Genomic DNA, 18,842 nt, shown 5'->3' on the forward strand with positions numbered 1-18,842 from the left:
GGGGGGGTACCTTTGATTGTAGCACGGTTTTCGGTTAGGTTGAGCCTCCAATGACGAGCGTGGAAAACCCCTTTGACAAGATCCTCCTTGAACCAAATGTGCATGTGTTTGTGTGGGTGTGTGTGTGTGTGGGTTGTTGTTGTGTTTGAGATGGATTAGGGAGAGATGGAGTAGGGAGAGAGGGTAGAGGGAGAGTGGGAGGAGTGGGGGGGGGAGCTTGAGATGGAGGTGGAGCGCAAGAGGGAGGGGAAGCTTGAGATGTAGCGATGGCGGAGAGGAAGGAGGGCAGGGTATGCAGTCAGAACGTGGCATACTCTGCTCTCCTTCTCTATTTTAGGTGCCAGGCATTACCGCGCCTATTATCGCTAGTATTACCATGTATATTACCATGAATATTACCACGATAATATAAACAGATCAAACGTATCCGAGGTTGCAAAGGGGGGGGGGGGGGGGGGGGGGTACAAACCACCCCCTCTACCCATAGATATGAATTATTTCATTTCTTAGACTTTTAAGTGTTTATATGAAGATTTTTAATTTTTTATGAGTATTTTTTTTTATAGTACTTTTAGATGTTTATTAATTGCATTTTCTAAGTCTACCTTTATTTCAAAATAATTTAAACACTCATTGATGTTTATTCTCTTTGACTTTAATTTCATGTATTTTTTTTATTAGAGTTTAGAACTTTCTCTAATTAATTATTATTTTTTTAAGGCACATGACTAAATAAAAAATTTATCGCGTGTGCAAGACATCGACTCGGATGATTGTGGCCCCCCTGGAGGCCCTGGGTGCAATCAATGGCTCAAGGAAAAAATCCTTTGTCCTTGCGCCAAGTGCAAAAGGGCAATCCCTCGCTTGAGGTGCATTGCATTCAAGCACGTGGAGAACAAAGGGCTTTGGCATTCTTGAAAAAGCGCTCGGAGAGATGAGAGAACCACTCACCTATCGGCACACAAGGCTGAACGGTAGAGACAAGAGCTACTAGACGATTTGGGTGACCGCATGGTGATCCTCCCATTGGCTTTACTTCCACAGCTCTTATGGCGTCTCAGTTGCACTTTGAGGTAGAGGATGAGCACATGTTCGACATGTGTGATGAGTTACTAGCTCATGAGCGCGAGGTGCGCAAGGAGGATTGTCAGACCTATACTCAATGGGCAGAGGCAATGGAGGATAGATTGATGGTGAGTGCTCAAACACCTCTTTACGACGGTGCACAGTACTCAGTACTTCGGGCATCTTTGGAAGTCCTCAACTTGCAAGTGAAATTCGGTTGGAGCAATGCAAGCCTCGATGCACTCCTTGGGTAAGTATGAAATATGGCTTTTTATATACTCTTCACTCGCTATTCCTTGCCATCTCCTAGCAATTGTACTGATACGCGGTTTGTTTTAGTTTGATAGGCAAAATGTTTCCACAAGATCAGCACATGCCTCCAAATCATCGACGAGCTAGATCGTATGTCACTGCATTTCGAATGGAGTATGAGTGCATCCATGCATGTCTCAATGATTGCATGCTATACCGTAATGAGCACGCACATGCTACTTCATGTCCCGTGTGTGCAGGGAGGCATGATACAAGATCGAAGTGATTAGGGTACACCTACCACGCAAGGTATTGAGGGATTTTCAATTTATTCCTTGCATTCAATACATGTTTAAAAGAAGGTCTATCCTGGAGCTTCTTGCGTGGCACACTAGCCACCGCTCAAATGATGAAATGATGTGTGTCCCTGCCGATTGACTTGCATGGAGGCACATTGAAACTCAATGTCCAGAGTTTGGGTTGGAGCCACGACACTTGAAGCTTGGGCTAGCAAGTGATGGTGTCAACCACTTCGGCACTCAGTCTACTTCATGGAGCAGCGGCCTGTGGTGATCATCAACTACAATATTCCACCATGGGAGACAACCAAGAATGCCACTATACTTATTTCCTTTCTTGTGCCAGGGAAGTGTCAAATATTGACGTCTACCTTGAGCCTCTCATTGAGAAGCTGGAGGAGTTATGGAGAGGCATTCTTGTTGTCAATGTCTCACTTGCAAAGGGGGGGAGAGAAGCCATTGTCAGGGGAATCTTTATGTGAACTATGCACAACTATCTTAGGCTTGGTGAGATTTTTGGTAACCCCATCACCCTCTCTCTCTTTTTCTCTCTCTCCTTTTCGTTCGCTTATCTTTCTAACGATATAATATGTATGCAGGGTTGTCCACATCGGGACACAATGCATGTCCTACTTGCGGTGCATCGTTGGTGACAGAGAGGCCCGATGTCTTGCACAAGGTAATCTATCCAAACAACCATCATTTCTTACCCCAAGGGCATAGAAATCACAAGGCTCCAACAAATGGGAAGACCCATTTGAAGCTCACGATGGCAGATTGGGCAACCATTGGGAAAAACACCACAACAACAATCCGGCTCCGTGTCCTCCATCAAAAGGTATGTCAAGGTACTCCATATTTTTAAGGCTTCCATATTGGAAGGACTTAAAAATACAACACCTCTTGGATCCTATTCACATATTCAATAATGTAGCCCAAACACTATGGGACCACATTATTGGCAAGAAGGACTCTTTGGGTGCGAGGGAGGATTTAAGGATTTTTAAATGTCTCCCCGCCGCTGCTACGCCACGCCGTGCCCCCAATGGAAAGAATGTGCTTCCTAAAGCACCATGGATGCTAGCCAAAGAAGAACTAGACAAATTGAAGGGTACCATTGCTTCTATTCGCACATAAACAAGATACATGAGGTCGCTAAAGGGAGATTTCAAAAAAGCGAAGAAGGGTGGAAGCTTTCAATTGTATGGGTTGAAGTCCCATGATTGGCACAAGATGCTTCAGGTAATGTCCCTATCCCTCCCTATTCTATCTATAGTTTGTGTGTATGACTTTCTCTCACTTAATTCCCTTGCCCTATTTTACATTGTAGTTCATTCTTTCGGTGAGTATGTGTATATGTCAGGACAAGAAAGTGAGGGACGCTATTTTCAAACTTGGAGAGCTAGTCAGGTACACCACAAGAATCCACTCAACTACACCTTTCTTATGTACACAATAATTTAAAACAAGCACTTAGTGTATGTTTGTGTTTTTTCTTGCAAATTTGTGAGCTCCAAGGAAATTGAAATAGATGCTATCCCTGCTGCTCGAGCACTTGGAACAAAAATTGTGTGTGCCATTGGGGATGCATTTCCTCGATTAGTCCTTCTTAGTCATATTCACCTCTTGGTTCACGTGGTGGAGGAGATCTCTATATGTGGCGTAGTGCACGCACGATGGATGTTCTTCTTAGAGAGGTTTTTAAAGACTCTCAAAGATTTTGTGCGGCTACGATTTCCCCCAGAGGCATGTATGGCTGAAGGGTGGATCGTGCAAGAGGCATTTGTTTACATATTAGAGTATTTGACACAAGTTGATCCTTCAATGCCTCGCATGTGGTCACACGAGGAAGGTGCAAGGATGACTTCACACTTGCCAAGTGGAAAGGGAAAACTACTTAACATGGATATGAATCTATCCCAAGTGGTCAATAACTTTTGTATTCTCAATGCAAATATTATGACCAAGTGGGTGGACTTGTGGACAGTGGCAAAGGCAAGGCGTTTGCAAGAGAGAGAATCATGGAAACAAGCACATGGAGGAAGGAGGGCACCCCCAGTGCCTAGATATCGTGCATGTTTCCCAGATCTTAGTAGTGCGGAGTGGATTCATGACAGAATGACCGAAGCAAAAACACGTGGAGAAGACATTAGCAACAAAGAATGGGAGTATGCACGAGGTTGTGTACCAAAGGTAGAGTACTCATATACTAAACCATATTGTAAATTTCTTTGTGTGTTATTTTTAATTTATAGTTGATAAAAAAAAATCCCTATTTTGTAGTGCTTTTCCTTTAACTCTATGTGGTCAAAGGGTCGTCACTTTCATACGCGCCACATTGACGAGCGTAGAACCACCATGGATTGTGCCATCACGAGCAACTTTGACACAAACGGTGATGAAGCCAAGTACTGTGGAACTATTGAAAGGATACTAAAAGTTAAATTTATAACCTTTCACACCTTTATCTTCGAGTGCAAGTGGTTTGCAAATGTGTCTAGACGACATGAGAATGGCCTCTACATGGTGGACTTTAGTGTGCATCACACAGGGAGGTATGACAATTTAGTTTTACCGCACAATTGTGAGCAAGTGAGTGGCATGTATCTTTTTAATTCTTATTTTATTGTAGCATTAATTATACCAATGTTAGTCACTTTGAGCTTCTGTTTTATAGGTTATCTATTTCCCAACAACCCACCAACCAAAACTTTGGTTTGTCATTCCCACACCTCGCGGGAGAAACATTTTTTCCACTAATGAAGTGGAGACCATCTTCGACTCTCTTCCACCTCCAACTTTGGATGAGGGGAGACAGAGGAGAGGGAGGCCAATGAATCAAGTCCGGCGGCGGCAAGTCTTAGTGAGGATGATTGTCATGATGATGAAGATGATGAGATGGAGGATGACGAATTCAAAGATGATGAAGCCAACACATCCACAAACGACAATTCCATTTCTCTCTTTATTGATTTAGAATCCATGGGCTTAGAATTGGATGATGACTTATGTAGGGATCTTTTGGAAGATGATTCATAAACATTTTGCAGTTATGAAGTTTTTTTCTCGTGTAATCCATTCATATATTTCTTTCCCCTCTTCCTCTCTCTAATTTTGTGAGCATGCTCAATTATGTTAATTAAGTGATAGTGATTATTTTAGTTGTAACCAAGTGTAATCTTATTATCACCTCTCCCCCCACCCCCACCCCCACCCCCTCTCTCTCTCTCTCTCTCTCTCTCTCTCTCTCTCTCTCTTTTCTTTTTAAATTTAAAAATTTCATACAATATTCTTTATTTGTTATAGAGAGGAGGAAGGGGGAGGGGGGATGTTTAAGCCATAATTTGAAAGTTTAGGCACTATTTTTTTCGAGAATAAACACGGTAATACAAGCGGTAATAGATGAGGTAATAAACGTGGAAATAACCACAGAAAAACTCACAGTAATAGTTTAAATAGAAAAAGAAACCCCAACCCTCCTCTCTCTTCCTTCTCTAGCTGAGTTTGGACCTTATCTCTCCAAAATACGGTATAACAGTGCGGTAAACACTCAGAGATTTTCATAGTGACCCTTGCACTCCCATTATTAGGCCGCATAGGCATAACAAATGACTATAGAGAATGTATCCCTTTTCTTTTCTTTCTCTTAGATCTTTGGAGTCTCCTAGGGCTATGTTCCACAACCAAGGAGAGAAAACAAAAATTCAATCGTAGCTCTTGGGATTAATCTGACCACATTAAAGATCTTCTTCTTCTCCTTCTTCTTCAAACCCGGAGATTTTTTCAAACTCAAAGACTTTTCCTTGTTCATAGGGCATCCTTAAATCCTCTTCCACTCATCTTTTAAGAAGCTCTCTTGTCAAAAATAACTCTCTCTCTATGTATTCTTTCTCCAAACACTGACTTCAGACCATTCTCTCTATTGCAAATATTGTTCATGTTTATATACATCCTTTTTTGTATAATCCCAAATAATCTACTCTATCATTCATATAAAACCTTGGAATAAATATTAGTATAATAAATATTTAACATTTATTATATATGCTTAGCATAATCACAATGATTCCTACACATAAGAAGAAGAAACAAACTTTAATTAACAAAAGAAAACTTTCTTTATTTCATGCAATTAATGATTTTTGATTACCTAAGTTTCATTATTCAAAGTGTTTGCAAACATGAATAAAGAAAGAAAAATCACTTAGCTTTTATCATATTCACAATTTGCAATAATCAAAGCATAGCCGTGGCTCAGATGCCACTACTACCAAAAAAAAAAATATTGGGTGTCTGCAAAACACACAAAAATAGCCTGCTAACAGATGATAAAAGAAATAGATCTACATGCTTGCTAAACTGTACTTGCATACAATGTAATATATACACAATTTGAGAGAGATAGGCAGAAAGACAAAGCACTAAAGCACGTGCAACTGCACCTTCCAAGGCCATGTGCTACACAAGCACTGAGAGAGGAAAGGAGAGAAGATGAACATAGGGCAATGGGGTACAATCTACCCCCATGCAAGAGTGAACATTTTTCTCCTACTTGTATTTACTTTTAAATTTCTTGAATTCTCAAAGTGCCTACAAATTTTCCACCCGTAAAGAGCTCTTTCTTGATAGAATATCAGTAAACATGCTATCCTTTTGCGTTTTTCATTGACCACTTATGCTTTTGCCACCTGTCCGCCGCTGAAAATAAATAAATATTTTTCCATTTCCATTACAATTTTATATTGTAGATTCTATCTTTATACGAGGATCTACCACATCTGTATGGGTATCTACCAAGTTTATATGAACAGCTTCTGGGGTGGTTGTGGAAGTTACTATGGTGATTGAAGTAGCTACCAAGGTGGGAATGGTGGCTACCTTTTCTAGAGTGGTGACTACCAGGTAAGGAGAATTAGGTATCACTGTGGGAGGGAGCTACTGGGTAGCACTTAGGCTGGAGGAAGCTAGGAGTTAGCTATTAGTGTAGGAGGAGGCTAGAAAAGAGAAATAATTTTTATACTAGGCTAGAATAGAGCTGGTGGTAGCTCTCAAGCTAGAGGAAGCTAGGAGTAAGCTATCAGGCTAGGAGGGGGCTAGTTAGGTTAGGCAATAGCTACTGGGTGGCTCTCAGGTTGGAGGAAGCTAGGAGGTAGCTATTAAGCTAGGAGGAGGCTAGAAAAGAGCTAGAAGTTTGTTATTAGGTGATTGCAAGCTACTAGTAGGTAAGATAACACTTACTCCTGTAGCTACTAGGATACAAGTCTATCATCCTAGAGGCTTCCTTTGCTAGTTTTCGCTACCAAGATGAGACTATCAGTTGATAGTAGTACTACGAAGTTATCCAAGCTAGAATTGATGATTTACTAACATGTCCATTCAGTACTAGCCTATAGCAATAGCTAAATTCATGGCAATGATACAAAAAATTACCCAAGGATCATGAAGATCAATTCCATATCAACTATCAACATGTAGAAATAGCTAAGTGCATGACAAATCACTACTAGCTTGTAGAGCTGATGCTAAGTGCATGGCAATGATACAAAAAAAATTTTAAGGATCATGAAGATTAGTGTCATGTCAACTACCATCCTATAACAGTAGCTAAGAGCATGGAGATTCACTACAAGCTTGTAGTTGATGCTAATTGCATTTCAATGACACCAAAAACTATCTAAGGATCATGAATATTAATGCTAAAAGGATTATGGAGAATATCAAGCATAGCATTCATATTAGCATACTTGATGAAATATTGAAAGACAACTGGATTGATAATGCGCTAACAAAAACACTTAAAGTGTATAAGAGTAGCTAATATATATTAGTTTCATATGGCTAAGTGCATCTCTCAAGGGTCACATAAGAATCTTTCCCAAGGGGCAAGGGTGACTCCATAGAATGGGGAAAGGTATGATGACTTGAAATAGATTTTGAAATCTTGTGAAACTCACCATGCCATGTGTGCTAGGCTATGTGCCCTCACATGCTCATATGATGACTAGACTGCTAAGTACAGAGGAAATGATTCACACACCAATTTTCAGTGTAGGCAAAAGGCCATAATCCCAACAAACTTGTCCTTGGACTTTGGACTAGACTAGTGACCCACTACAAAGATCTCAGACTACCATGAAGGCCATACCATAAAGCTTATGTGGTGACTTAATGGACTATGGTGCCACCATGGAACATTAGTCTCCCAGGACCAAGCTATCCACACAGAATAAGCTACCCTCAAAGATGAATCCAAAAATGAGGATGAGGTTCATGCATATCTTGCCTACAAGTTGTCACTAACACTACAAAGTCAGGAGACACTAGCTTCACAAACTCCTTAGCTGGAGGATCAATCGTTGAAGCCCCTTTTTAAATTTTATCTTGACTTTTGGAAGCTTGAAAAAAATTCTCCTTTTAATGCTTGATGCGAAGATCTTCTTTAAAGAAAGAAGAGAGTACTTCCTTGGATCTTTGGTTCCCGTTTGTGGGAAACCTCCATAGATGGGACTTTTGCCTTAGGATGGCCTAAGGGTTTTGGAATGGTTGAATGGATGCATGGGATGCCTTGGCTTGTGAGCTAAAAGGCTTATAGGCCCTTTTGGATGAGCCTTGATGTTAGAACGTCAAAGGAAAAAAAAGCATGTGGGATACATCCCTTGCAGACCCACCTCGAGGAGTCAAGTGTATTTGAACGTTGACTTGAAGTCTGCAACCTTGTTCATCTCAAAATGGAGTGCCTTTTTGAACCCATGACCTCCACATACCTCCCAAGAATAGGAAATCCACATAATCACTTGGTCTTGATGGCTTGTTGTGTGAGAGAAGCCAAAAAAACAATTCTTTAGTTAAGCAGAGGTACACACACAAGAAAGCTCACACACATATTTTTAGCAATTCAATATGATGGGGTAGGAGTGTTGGATTGGGGATATTGAGAGCTTTGTATAAAGCTCTTAATGGGCTCTTCTTCCACGCATAAATAATGCAATGATTTTGAGGGTAAATGAGAGAGTAATTACGGGACCAAAAACTTGAAAATAAGTAATTGTGCAAACTAAATGTAATCTATGGCATTTCGTATGCTTATTTTGGCCCTATTGTCCATCTTCTTCTTCTTCTTCTCTCTCTCTCTCTCTCTCTCTCTCTCTCTCTCTCTCTCTCTCTCTCTCTCTCTCTCTCTCTCTCTCTCTCTCTCTCTCTCTCTCTCTCTCTCTCTCTCTCTCTCTCTCTCTCTCTCTCTCTCTCTCTCTCTCTCCTCTCTCTCTCTCCCTCTCCCTCTCTCTTCCCCCCCCCCCCCCCCCCCCCCCCCCCCCCCCCCCCCCCCCAGCATGAGAACCGATTATGAAAATGTTGATACAAGACAATGATATAAAAACATTGATGCTTAGAAATGAGAATATCATTAATCAGGTTAGAAGTTCAGCTATTTTTAATGTTAGCTTTATTGGTACTATTGACTCTTAGGGCATCGAGTGGTCGTGCTAGAGTGGTTATTTGGCATGACTATAAATCATGTGTGCTCTACCCGCACAGGTTCAAATCTTGCCAGCCACAAATTGTTTTCATGTGCATGCTCTCTCTCTCTCTCTCTCTCTCTCTCTCTCTCTCTCTCTCTCTCTCTCTCTCTCTCTCTCTCTCTCTCTCTCTCTCTCTCTGTGCAAAGCCTCTTTTGTTGCCAAACACAGTCTAGCTTGCTGCTCTGCAGCAGCAGCCAAATCAAGGCCTTCGATTAGGATCAAGTTGATAAAAGGATGAAGTGGCATAAAGTTCAACTTTTCAAGGATGACAATCGCACTGATTCGGATGAAGGGCCCGACATGTTCAATGATTTAACATGAAACCTTGAATCCAGTTGAATTCCAGTAATGCCCATTATAGTTTTGTGTAGTTTGCATGGCTGGGTCAGAATGATTACCACACAAAACATGGCTAATTTTACATGTGTAAGTCCAAACAGGGCTCCCATTAGGAAATTTTGGAGGTCATTTGGAGCGCCTTATTGAGGAGATAGAAAAGAATGTGCAACCAATGAGCAACAACCTTACGTAACGTAGAAATGCATGGAAAATATCACAAAAATGAAAGAAAACATTTTAAAATATTGAGATTTGTCCCATTTTCATAAGGTAACTTCCCCGTCTCACAAAGTAGGGCCCACTACTAGTAGTCGTCAAGTTGTTGAGAGCTAACTACTGATTGATAGCTAACTCTCTCCCTTTATTAAAATATGTCCACTCCCTTTATGAAAGGCTTTCAAAACTCATTCTCCCTCCATTATATCTATGGCTTTGTCTTCTTCCCGCCCAAGAAGTTCTAGAGGTTGCTCTACATTGTCCCCAACTAACCTCACCATTAGTGTGCCAAGAAGACCATGTAGTAGTAAAGGCACTATCTTAATCTCAAACTCTCTCACTACAGATAATAGGTGGCAAGAGCAGAGGATAAGCACAAGTTCTTGGGTTCTTATGCAGCCAAGAAGGAGAAAATGCTCAAAGGCAACAAATATATTTTGTTTTGTGCATGGAAAGCAAGAGTTCTAGATTTCAAAGTCGAGGTTGGTAAGAATACTGTGAAAGAGGTCTTGGTTCAACATGTTTTCACTCACTCTGATGTGATTGCTAACAGCGGTGATGTCTCCATGGTGCATAATCCACGGTGCAACTGTGAGTTAATTATTTAGCACTCCTTTATAAATGTTATCTTACATTTCAAATGTGAATTTGTTTTATTTTTCTCTTATTACAGATATTTAATTAGGTTATATAGATGTTCGTATTTATTTCTATTCTTTTACATTCATAGCTGTTTATCCTTCCTCATACGAGGAATGGCAGCCACTAGAGTGCTTTATAGGTCTCATCTCTATGATGCATGCTCATATTGGGGTCTTGCAGTATGCTGGCACAACTAGCAAAATCCTTGCAGACGAGGGTGTTTTCTTCTATGACCATTTCTACCACCTCAATCAAAGGAATCAGAGAGGAGTGTTGGTGAAGGTTTCACTACCAACCAACTGGAACTCTGTGGATTGTCCCGTTCCCGACACAACAATGAGTGAGGAATTGAGGAGGAGGCTCTATAGGGATGTTCAGAGGTCTCTTCGAAACTCTGTACCCACTAAATTGGTGAAACTTGCAAATTTTTGTCATGTTGGTCTCTTTGTTGAGTTATTTCATACCTGCAATGTACATGTTGCTAAAACTATGCTGCTCTGCAAACCATTTGATTCCCTCTTGTGTGATAAGCTTCTTGATTAAGGGTGGTATGTGAAAGAAATAGACAGCATATGCTGCAAGATTGCTCTTGACACTTCCATTTTCAAGTATATGCTTGCGACACAGACACTAATAATCTCCTTTTGGTACAAGTGTTCTCACCTTGTTGAAGGTTGCTATGTGCCTCTGGATCAAGAGGCAGCAAGTTTGGCAAACAATGTTGTCATAGACGTGGAAGTGGTGGCCAAAGACCTAAATCTTATGACAGTAATTACAATAAGGCAGCAATGCAATCTTTTGCAACTTCAACATGATCTAGTGGAGGAGACTGCCGACCTTGACTCCGTAGACTTTTATTTCTTGTTGGGCGAACGAAGAGTAATCCAACAAAGCGAGAAGCATTTTCTGTGTGGAGATCTTTCTGGCCATATTCAAATCATGCCCATGTAATCTAGCCTAAATGGCTTCATTGAAATGTAACTTTTTTGACTAGTTTAATCTTAATATCAAGTGTTTACTCACAGCTCTCTCTCTCTCTCTCTCTCTCTCTCTCTCTCTCTCAAAACAGATACAACGAATCATTATGAAGTGTATTTCCAAGTACAAATTATGGGTTGCGCAAGCGACTTAAATACACTTGCAGCAAATATGGGAGCCTGGTATTAATTGTGTATTAAGAGCTCTCTCTCTCTCTCTCTCTCTCTCTCTCTCTCTCTCTCTCTCTCTCTCTCTCTCTCTCTCTCTCTCTCTCTCTAAGTATTCAAAACACATAGAAAGGTAGACAGTATCAATTTGATGTATAAACAATGAATTACTAAGTACATTTGTAAGTAAAAATTCCGATGTGCTCAATGGGCTTAAGTAAAATCCTTGCAGGTATGGGACCAAAATGTCATCTAGGTATAAATTGTGAAGATGTGCTTCAAATGAAGGTGGGGAAATAGTAGTGCCGGGTGGATATAGTAAACCCTTATGTGGTGTGTCATCAATCAACAAAGTATTGAGAGCATCATAAGGCACATTGATCTGTTCAAAGGGCTTGTAAAAAAGTTGTACATGAGGTTTAGTTGGGTGGAAATGTCCCACAATGGTAATAGAATTTCTTTGACTATACACAAAATAAAAATTTGATCTCTGAATTTTAGCAAAATTGCAAACTATGGTAACAAGAGAATTCAAGTTTTGGGGCTGCACTGAAGACCAGATAGCAACCCTAAACCATGGAATCAAAAAATTCAAAAATTCCTTTGTGCCTGCTCGAATTACTACTCTAAGATTTCCTAAGCGAAAACTACGTAAATTGGAGATCTTAGTAGGTCCATTATACGGCTCTCATAGCAGCAACAATCCATTGAGATCCAAAATAATTAGCCTCTGCAATCATTGTGTGCATACATATAAGTAGTTAGAAACAAAAAAGAGTACATTATTTAAGTACAATGGATATTACCAGAACAACCATATCTACTTGAAACAAGAGTCCATACTGGTCATGTCTAATGTTGAAATTCTATTGTTGATTGCCGATGTTCCCTTTTGTATTGCCAAAGGTATCCACCTCTTGTGGTTGTGCAGTATAGGACTCTTGTGTTTCCATTGTTAAATGGTTAACTTGTTTTGTTGTCTGTTCTTGGCTTTGATTTGCAATGTTGGCCACCTCCTCTACATGGTCTAGACACTTTGTATCTTCTCTTGGCTCTAAAGAGATCTTCACATCAGCAGTTACTGGAGCTTGGACTCCCTCATATTGATCATGTGCCTCATCCTGTGCCACAATAATAGGGACTCCATTGTCCTCCTCTACTTGGACTATACCCTCTGTTGCATTCCTTGCCTCTGAAGAGCATTTTACATCAGCATTTTCAAGAGCTTGGTCTACTTCACATTGATCAACTCCAACTTCCGTTTCAGCCACTCCAATTGCAAAGCAAACCGGTATCTGTTCCTCTAATATCGGGTCAGTTTTAGGGATTTGGTTTCCAGTGGTGGAAACTAGCATGACTTTCTCATCATCGGTCATTGTTAAAGTTATTATATGGTCGTGGACAAAACTGTCTTCTGTATTCAAAACTCTAGGAGTTGAAATAGATAGTACATGTTGAATAATTGATGTGCGGTACCTTTGTAAATATTCCAAGGTATAATTTTCCACAGTATTCTACAAAATTATGTTAACTTGTGGTCAATACTTCAATTAATTACAGCACGAAGCTGGTCCAAACCATAGCACAAAAATACCTTAGACATAAATGGATTCAAAGAAAAAAAACTATGTAGTATGTACTCTGCGTGGAGAAGACATCTCCAACCACAAGAATCTAGGTATGTTTGATTAGGCACTTCGACAACTTTAAAGGTTGCCTTGTAGAGTTCTTGATTTCCACAAAGCCTTCCATAGACATGAAGTAATCTTTTTACACATCTATGAATAGTGAAAGTTATTTGTTAATTAACAATATTGAGGTCATCATCCATAGCCCAAATAAACACTCAAGGTTACATCAACACTCACAGTCTTATTTTTGAATGTGTTCCTCGTATGGAGTTGATAGTCCATACCACTAGTTTGTCCAAATCAATGCATACAAGGCTCCAATGATTATTTGATTCGTATGGAAACACCAAATTTGTGATCTGAAGCATTGGATAGTGGAAAAACCATCTCTCCATTGTGCCATGAGGGGTGTTTTTTATTCGGAGTGGCACAGACAACTGTGGACCTAAAACATGTATTTCAGTATGGGTTTGTTGAGGGAGTTGTCTCTTTATTTAGCTACAATCAATAAAAAGGATTTAATTAGTAACCAAATACAAAAGTAACGGATCTTAAAGGTAGAGAAGGGCACTTACTTTAGGCATAAAGAAACAATAGAGTCTGTAATTTGTCCATTGGGATCTATCAAAATCCCAATATCAACAAAATCCAGAGCTAATTGCCGAGTACCATCAGCAAGGGGAATGGTTGCTAATAGTCCTTCTTTCATGGAATGTAAAATATCATTGTTTCTTTCATTTAAGCCTGTGGTAACTAGACCATAATTTCTCCTCTGTGCCTCTTCATCAGCAGCAGTCTCTATCTGCTTTAATTTCTCTGCTTCTAGGTAATGTCTTTCTTCTTGCTCAGCTCTAGCTCTGGTGTTCACATCATGAGTAACCTCATCAATCTTAACCCCATGCTCCCGTCAGCCTGGGGATATTAGGAATATATCCTTCATTTTAGGGTCAATAAACTCATTAGGGATGAGGAGCTTATCGTATCTCCAATGTACTCTCTTGAGCGTCTCACTGTCCTTGTCCATTATTGTGACCCAGTGAGCATGAGCAACAACAATGGTGATATCATTAAAGTACTCTAGTAAAAAATCTTATGTTGCTTCTTGAAGATAGAGTAGAGCAACAGCCTTCCATCTCATTCTACCAGCACATGCTTCCTCGCAAATTTGCCTTACTGCTCTTTGGAAAGGAAGTTTAAGGACACAAAGCTCAATACGTTTCTGAGCTTTTCTGATCTCTCTAAATAAACCATTTTTTTTTTAATATTCTTCATGCTTGGTCCTTTCCCTGCCTTCCTTGGTGTTTCCTTTGTTCTTGCCATTCCATTGTAAGAGAAAAATGCAAGGGATCTGTGTGTGTGTGTGTGTGTGTGTGTGTGTGTGGATTACGGCGCATGGGCCCAAACCTAAAAAACGATCATAGCCTATTGCCTACCATATTCCAAAATTGGTGCTCTCTCTCTCTCTCTCTCTCTCTCTCTCTCTCTCTCTCTCTCTCTCTCTCTCTCTCTCTCTCTCTCTCTCTCTCTCTCTCTCGTTCGCTCTGTGGATCACGACATGCGGGCTCAAACTTGAGAAGGGAACATAGCCTATCATGCACCGTGTTCCAATTCTTGCATATTCTCTCTCTCTCTCTCTCTCTCTCTCTCTCTCCAACAAAAAACGCAGCCGTTTTTTGACCTAGTAGACAGCAGTTCACTCTTTTGATCATAACTTCTTCATCCGAACTCCGATTTGGATGATCTATAGCCTCAATTGAAGAGCACGAAGCCCTCTATGCATGTATGTAGAGATAGAAATTTTCAGAGTTATGGAAGGCATTTCTGTAACAGCATTTCCAAAGTGAATAGGTTCAAGAAAATTGACTCTCATCTCTTATTTTACATACAATGTCTTCGCTAGCACTCGCAAGGGTTCTTCTTCTTCAACAAGGTCCACAACAATTGTGGAAAATGATCCAAGATCTCCTAAGTGTGGAGATAGCAACAGAACCACCCAACCAATGACATTGGAAACCATGATCATGGCATACTTGGTATCATTGCAAGAGACCATAAACAAACAAGGCGAAGACTTACGAGCACTTGCAATGGAGAATGGCACACTAAGGGTACTTGTGGAGAGAATGAGAATCTCAAGAGGACACTTGAGATGCAAACAACACGTTTGATGTAACTTGAAGAGGAAATCATGGAATGTAAATGCTCTCTTGCGGACTTGAATGCTTTGAAGGAGCGGATGAGCAAAGTAGAGCATGACCATGTATTGAAAGAGGAGAAATTTGACACCATGAGCCAGGATGTATGCGACGTGAAAAATGTATGCACAAACAAGTCTTGGGTTGATGTATGTGGTAGCAATGTGGTTGCTAATTCCTCATTCATGCAAGATATGGCTCAAACAAAGAATGTTGAGAATGTGGATGTGGAGGAGTTGAAGGAACGAGAGCGACGTTCCAAGAACATTGTTATTCATGGAATTCCCAGAGAGAATCTAGAGACACATCCTTCTCTTGTCATTGTTATTGAAGATTTCTTAAAAACCCACTTTGGCATGTCCGGAGTTATGGTCTATGGAGCACATAGAGTGGGAAAGCAAGGAGCTCCTCGCTCTGGAGAACGGCCAATTGTATGCACCATACCGGATGAGACCAAGCGAAAGATTATCCTTGATAATAGTTGGATCTATTTGAGGGATAAAAAATGTTTTTTATGTGAAGATTGCACTATTAAGAAACAAAATATGCGTCGCAAGGCATATGAGGAAAAGAATAAGAAAAACAAGGAGATCTCTTATGAAGAAAATGTGCCCAAGGAGGAGGCAAGTCCCTTGAGCAAATAGGGATGCATGACCTATGAGACCAAGCTACAATTGAAAATATGCTTCTGGAATTGTAATGGATACCCATGGAATGCGTGGGTTGGCATTGATGAACTAACAAGCAAAGCCGATATTGTACTTCTTGTTGAAACTTGGGAGCATGATACACAAAGGATTAACGGCTTCGAGAATTACAATATACATTCATTGATGGTCAAAGAATCTTAAGCAACAAAGAGGACAAGAAGGGGTAGCATGTATGGTTAAGAAAGGATTGGAAGATTTTGTATCAATTATGAAAGATGACAAGTACAAACGTTATGTATGGCTGAAAATTATGACACCAAAAAGAGCATCCATTTTTGTAGCCAGTTGCTACATTTCTCATCATGATTCTCCCTTTTATTCTTGCATGGATAGAGATCAGCCATTTTTTGATTTAGAAGAGGACACTGCTTATTTCAAAGGTGAAGGTGATGTTATTGTATTTGGGGATATGAATGATCGCAAAAAACATTGCAACATGATACTCAACAATTTGATATGCCATACATTTCAAGGGAGTTGGAGGAAGTTCACTTGTATGATCGTTCTTCAATGGATGATAAAGAGCCGGATCACTATGGAAAGTTACTTTTTACACATGTGTAATAGCACGGGTAGGCTCACTGCCAGTGGCGTATCTTTGTGGAGTAGAACCAATGGATTTACATGTAGGAGACATAATGGGGATAGTGTGATTGACTATATGCTACTCTCCAAAGTCATCATGTATCGCATAAAGAGTTTTATGTTTGGCCAATGGACCCCGGAATCCGACCATCGCACCTTATGTATTGACCTTTCATGTGGAGAAGCAACTAAGCATGATAATCTCAGCCAAAGGAAAGAGAAATTATCACTATGTATGGATTTCAAACGGGCACCAATGAAAATTGAAATGGTTGAGAAAAATTTATGGATGAAGAAGCTTCAATATGATTCATCATTGGAAACTAAATGGGAAGATTTCAAGAAATTTATTTGTTCTTGTGCCGAAGAATGCTTTGGTATAAAGCATCTCCATGGTATCAACAAAGATAGATCACGCAAAAGGTGGTTTGATAAAGAATGTCAAGATGCTCAAAAGTCCTTGATAAAGCTTGATGCAACTATGGATAAAGACAACTATCAAAGTCATGTGCATACATACAAGGCATTAATTCAAAATAAGATAAGAAGATGGGAAATAAAGCAACAACTTTTTCAAGTCCAAAAAAAGGCACATACATGTGGAAGATTTTGGAGAAACTTGAGGGACAAGCGGGTTGAGAATTTTGGTAACTATAGTCTTGTGGATATGTACACACATTGTAGGAAATTATATGAGCAAGCAAATGCTAGAAAAATATCATTTTATGGTTCACTCCCATGTATGCCTTCTTTTTTTTAACTATTGAGGATGTATGCGGTGGGCTTGAAAAGCTGGCCACTCGCAAAGTGGGAGATCTTCAAGGTATCAAGCTGGAGATGATCAAATGGACGGGAGATTTTACCCATGAGTGGATGTGTGATATGTTCAACCTTGCACTTCTACATGGTATGCCTTATGATTGGAGTACTAATTGGGTTAAGCCTTTGCATAAAGGAGGGTATGTAAAGAATGTAAACAACTACCGGACTATAATGATTGGGTCTCTTATGGGAAAGCTGTTTGGGTGCAAAATGGAGATGAAATTGAGTGATTGGGCTGAAGATAATGACAAGCGTGCAAAGGGACAAGCGGGTTTTTGTTGATGTCATTGCACCATTGATCATCTTTTCACTCTTCGTGTTCTCATGGAGGAAAGTCGGTTGAAAGGCAAGCGATTGTATTGTTGTTTTGTGGACTTTAAGAAAGCCTTTGATATGATTCCACGTAACAATTTGTGGAGAATGATGGAAGAACTCCAAGTGCCAAGTGAGTTTATGCTTGCAGTTTCTCAAATCTATGAGAAGGTGATTTGTCAATTGCGCATGGGAAGAGAAATTTCAAAAACATTTGTAAGCACTATTGGGGTTAAACAAGGATGTCCATTGTCACCAACTCTCTTTGGTCTATGCATCGATCAATTGGAACAAATGGTACTTGACTTTATGCAAGAAGAAGGAATTGAAGAGGTCACTATTTGCAATGCGGTCATCATGCTTTTGTTGTATGCGGATGATGTAGTGCTTCTAGCACACACTTTAGAAGATGCACAAAAGCTTATGGTTGTCCTTGAGAACTTTTTCTTGCATAGTGGGCTGATTGTGAATAAATCCAAGACAAAGGTTATGATTGTGAAAACCAACCATAAGGAGAAGCCATGCATTGTGTACAACAATGAGACACATGGAGTTGTTGAGAACTTTAAGTACCTTGGCCTTGAGGTTCCGTCCAATCACAAGTGGCATGAATGTGCTATGCATTGTTTGGAAGCGGGAAAGAAAGCATATTATGCATTTGAGAACATGTGTAATGCGGGAAACATCAGGTGTTGGGTTCTCAAGAAGTATCTTTTTGATACATTGGTGATTCCGGTTCTTCTTTATGGAGTTGAAGTGTGGGGCGGTGTCGTGCCGCTCCACTTCCACAATGGAAAAAAGAGTAAAGAGAAGCAGAAAAAGTCTATTTGAAGCTCACACATTTATTGAGAAGTGACCAAGGCTCGAAAACAAGCAAGGAGATCTAGAAAGTGTATGCTTTATGTGGTTATAAAGGCCTAAGTGTAGAGATTTTATGCTCGAAGAAAAGGTTTTACATGTGAAAGGGCTCTTAGGACACATAAGGCAACTTGGGTAGAGGAAGACATGTGGTCAGTGGTAAAAAGGAAAGTGTGTGAGAGACTTCACATCTCTGCATGAGAGAGGCCGAAAAAGTCTTATTCTGTAAATTTTTTGTAAAACAGGTTTCTGGA

General features: G+C 40.1%; 1 protein-coding gene across 1 annotated transcript; it reads left to right on the forward strand.

Moving 5' to 3' along the window:
• Nucleotides 1-266: 266 nt before the first annotated feature.
• Nucleotides 267-4,376, forward strand: LOC147449282 (uncharacterized). The gene is made up of 6 exons (XM_086521537.1): nucleotides 267-290; nucleotides 2,980-3,026; nucleotides 3,119-3,809; nucleotides 3,900-4,011; nucleotides 4,118-4,171; nucleotides 4,294-4,376. The coding sequence occupies exons 1-6, from the start codon at nucleotides 267-269 to the stop codon at nucleotides 4,374-4,376; spliced, it is 1,011 nt and encodes a 336-aa protein (XP_086377663.1).
• The last annotated feature ends 14,466 nt before the right edge of the window (nucleotides 4,377-18,842 follow it).

This window comes from Adiantum capillus-veneris, chromosome 10 (genome assembly GCF_014529385.1).
Source record: "Adiantum capillus-veneris isolate H3 chromosome 10, ASM1452938v2, whole genome shotgun sequence".
In the NCBI taxonomy this organism is placed as follows: Eukaryota; Viridiplantae; Streptophyta; class Polypodiopsida; order Polypodiales; family Pteridaceae; genus Adiantum; species Adiantum capillus-veneris.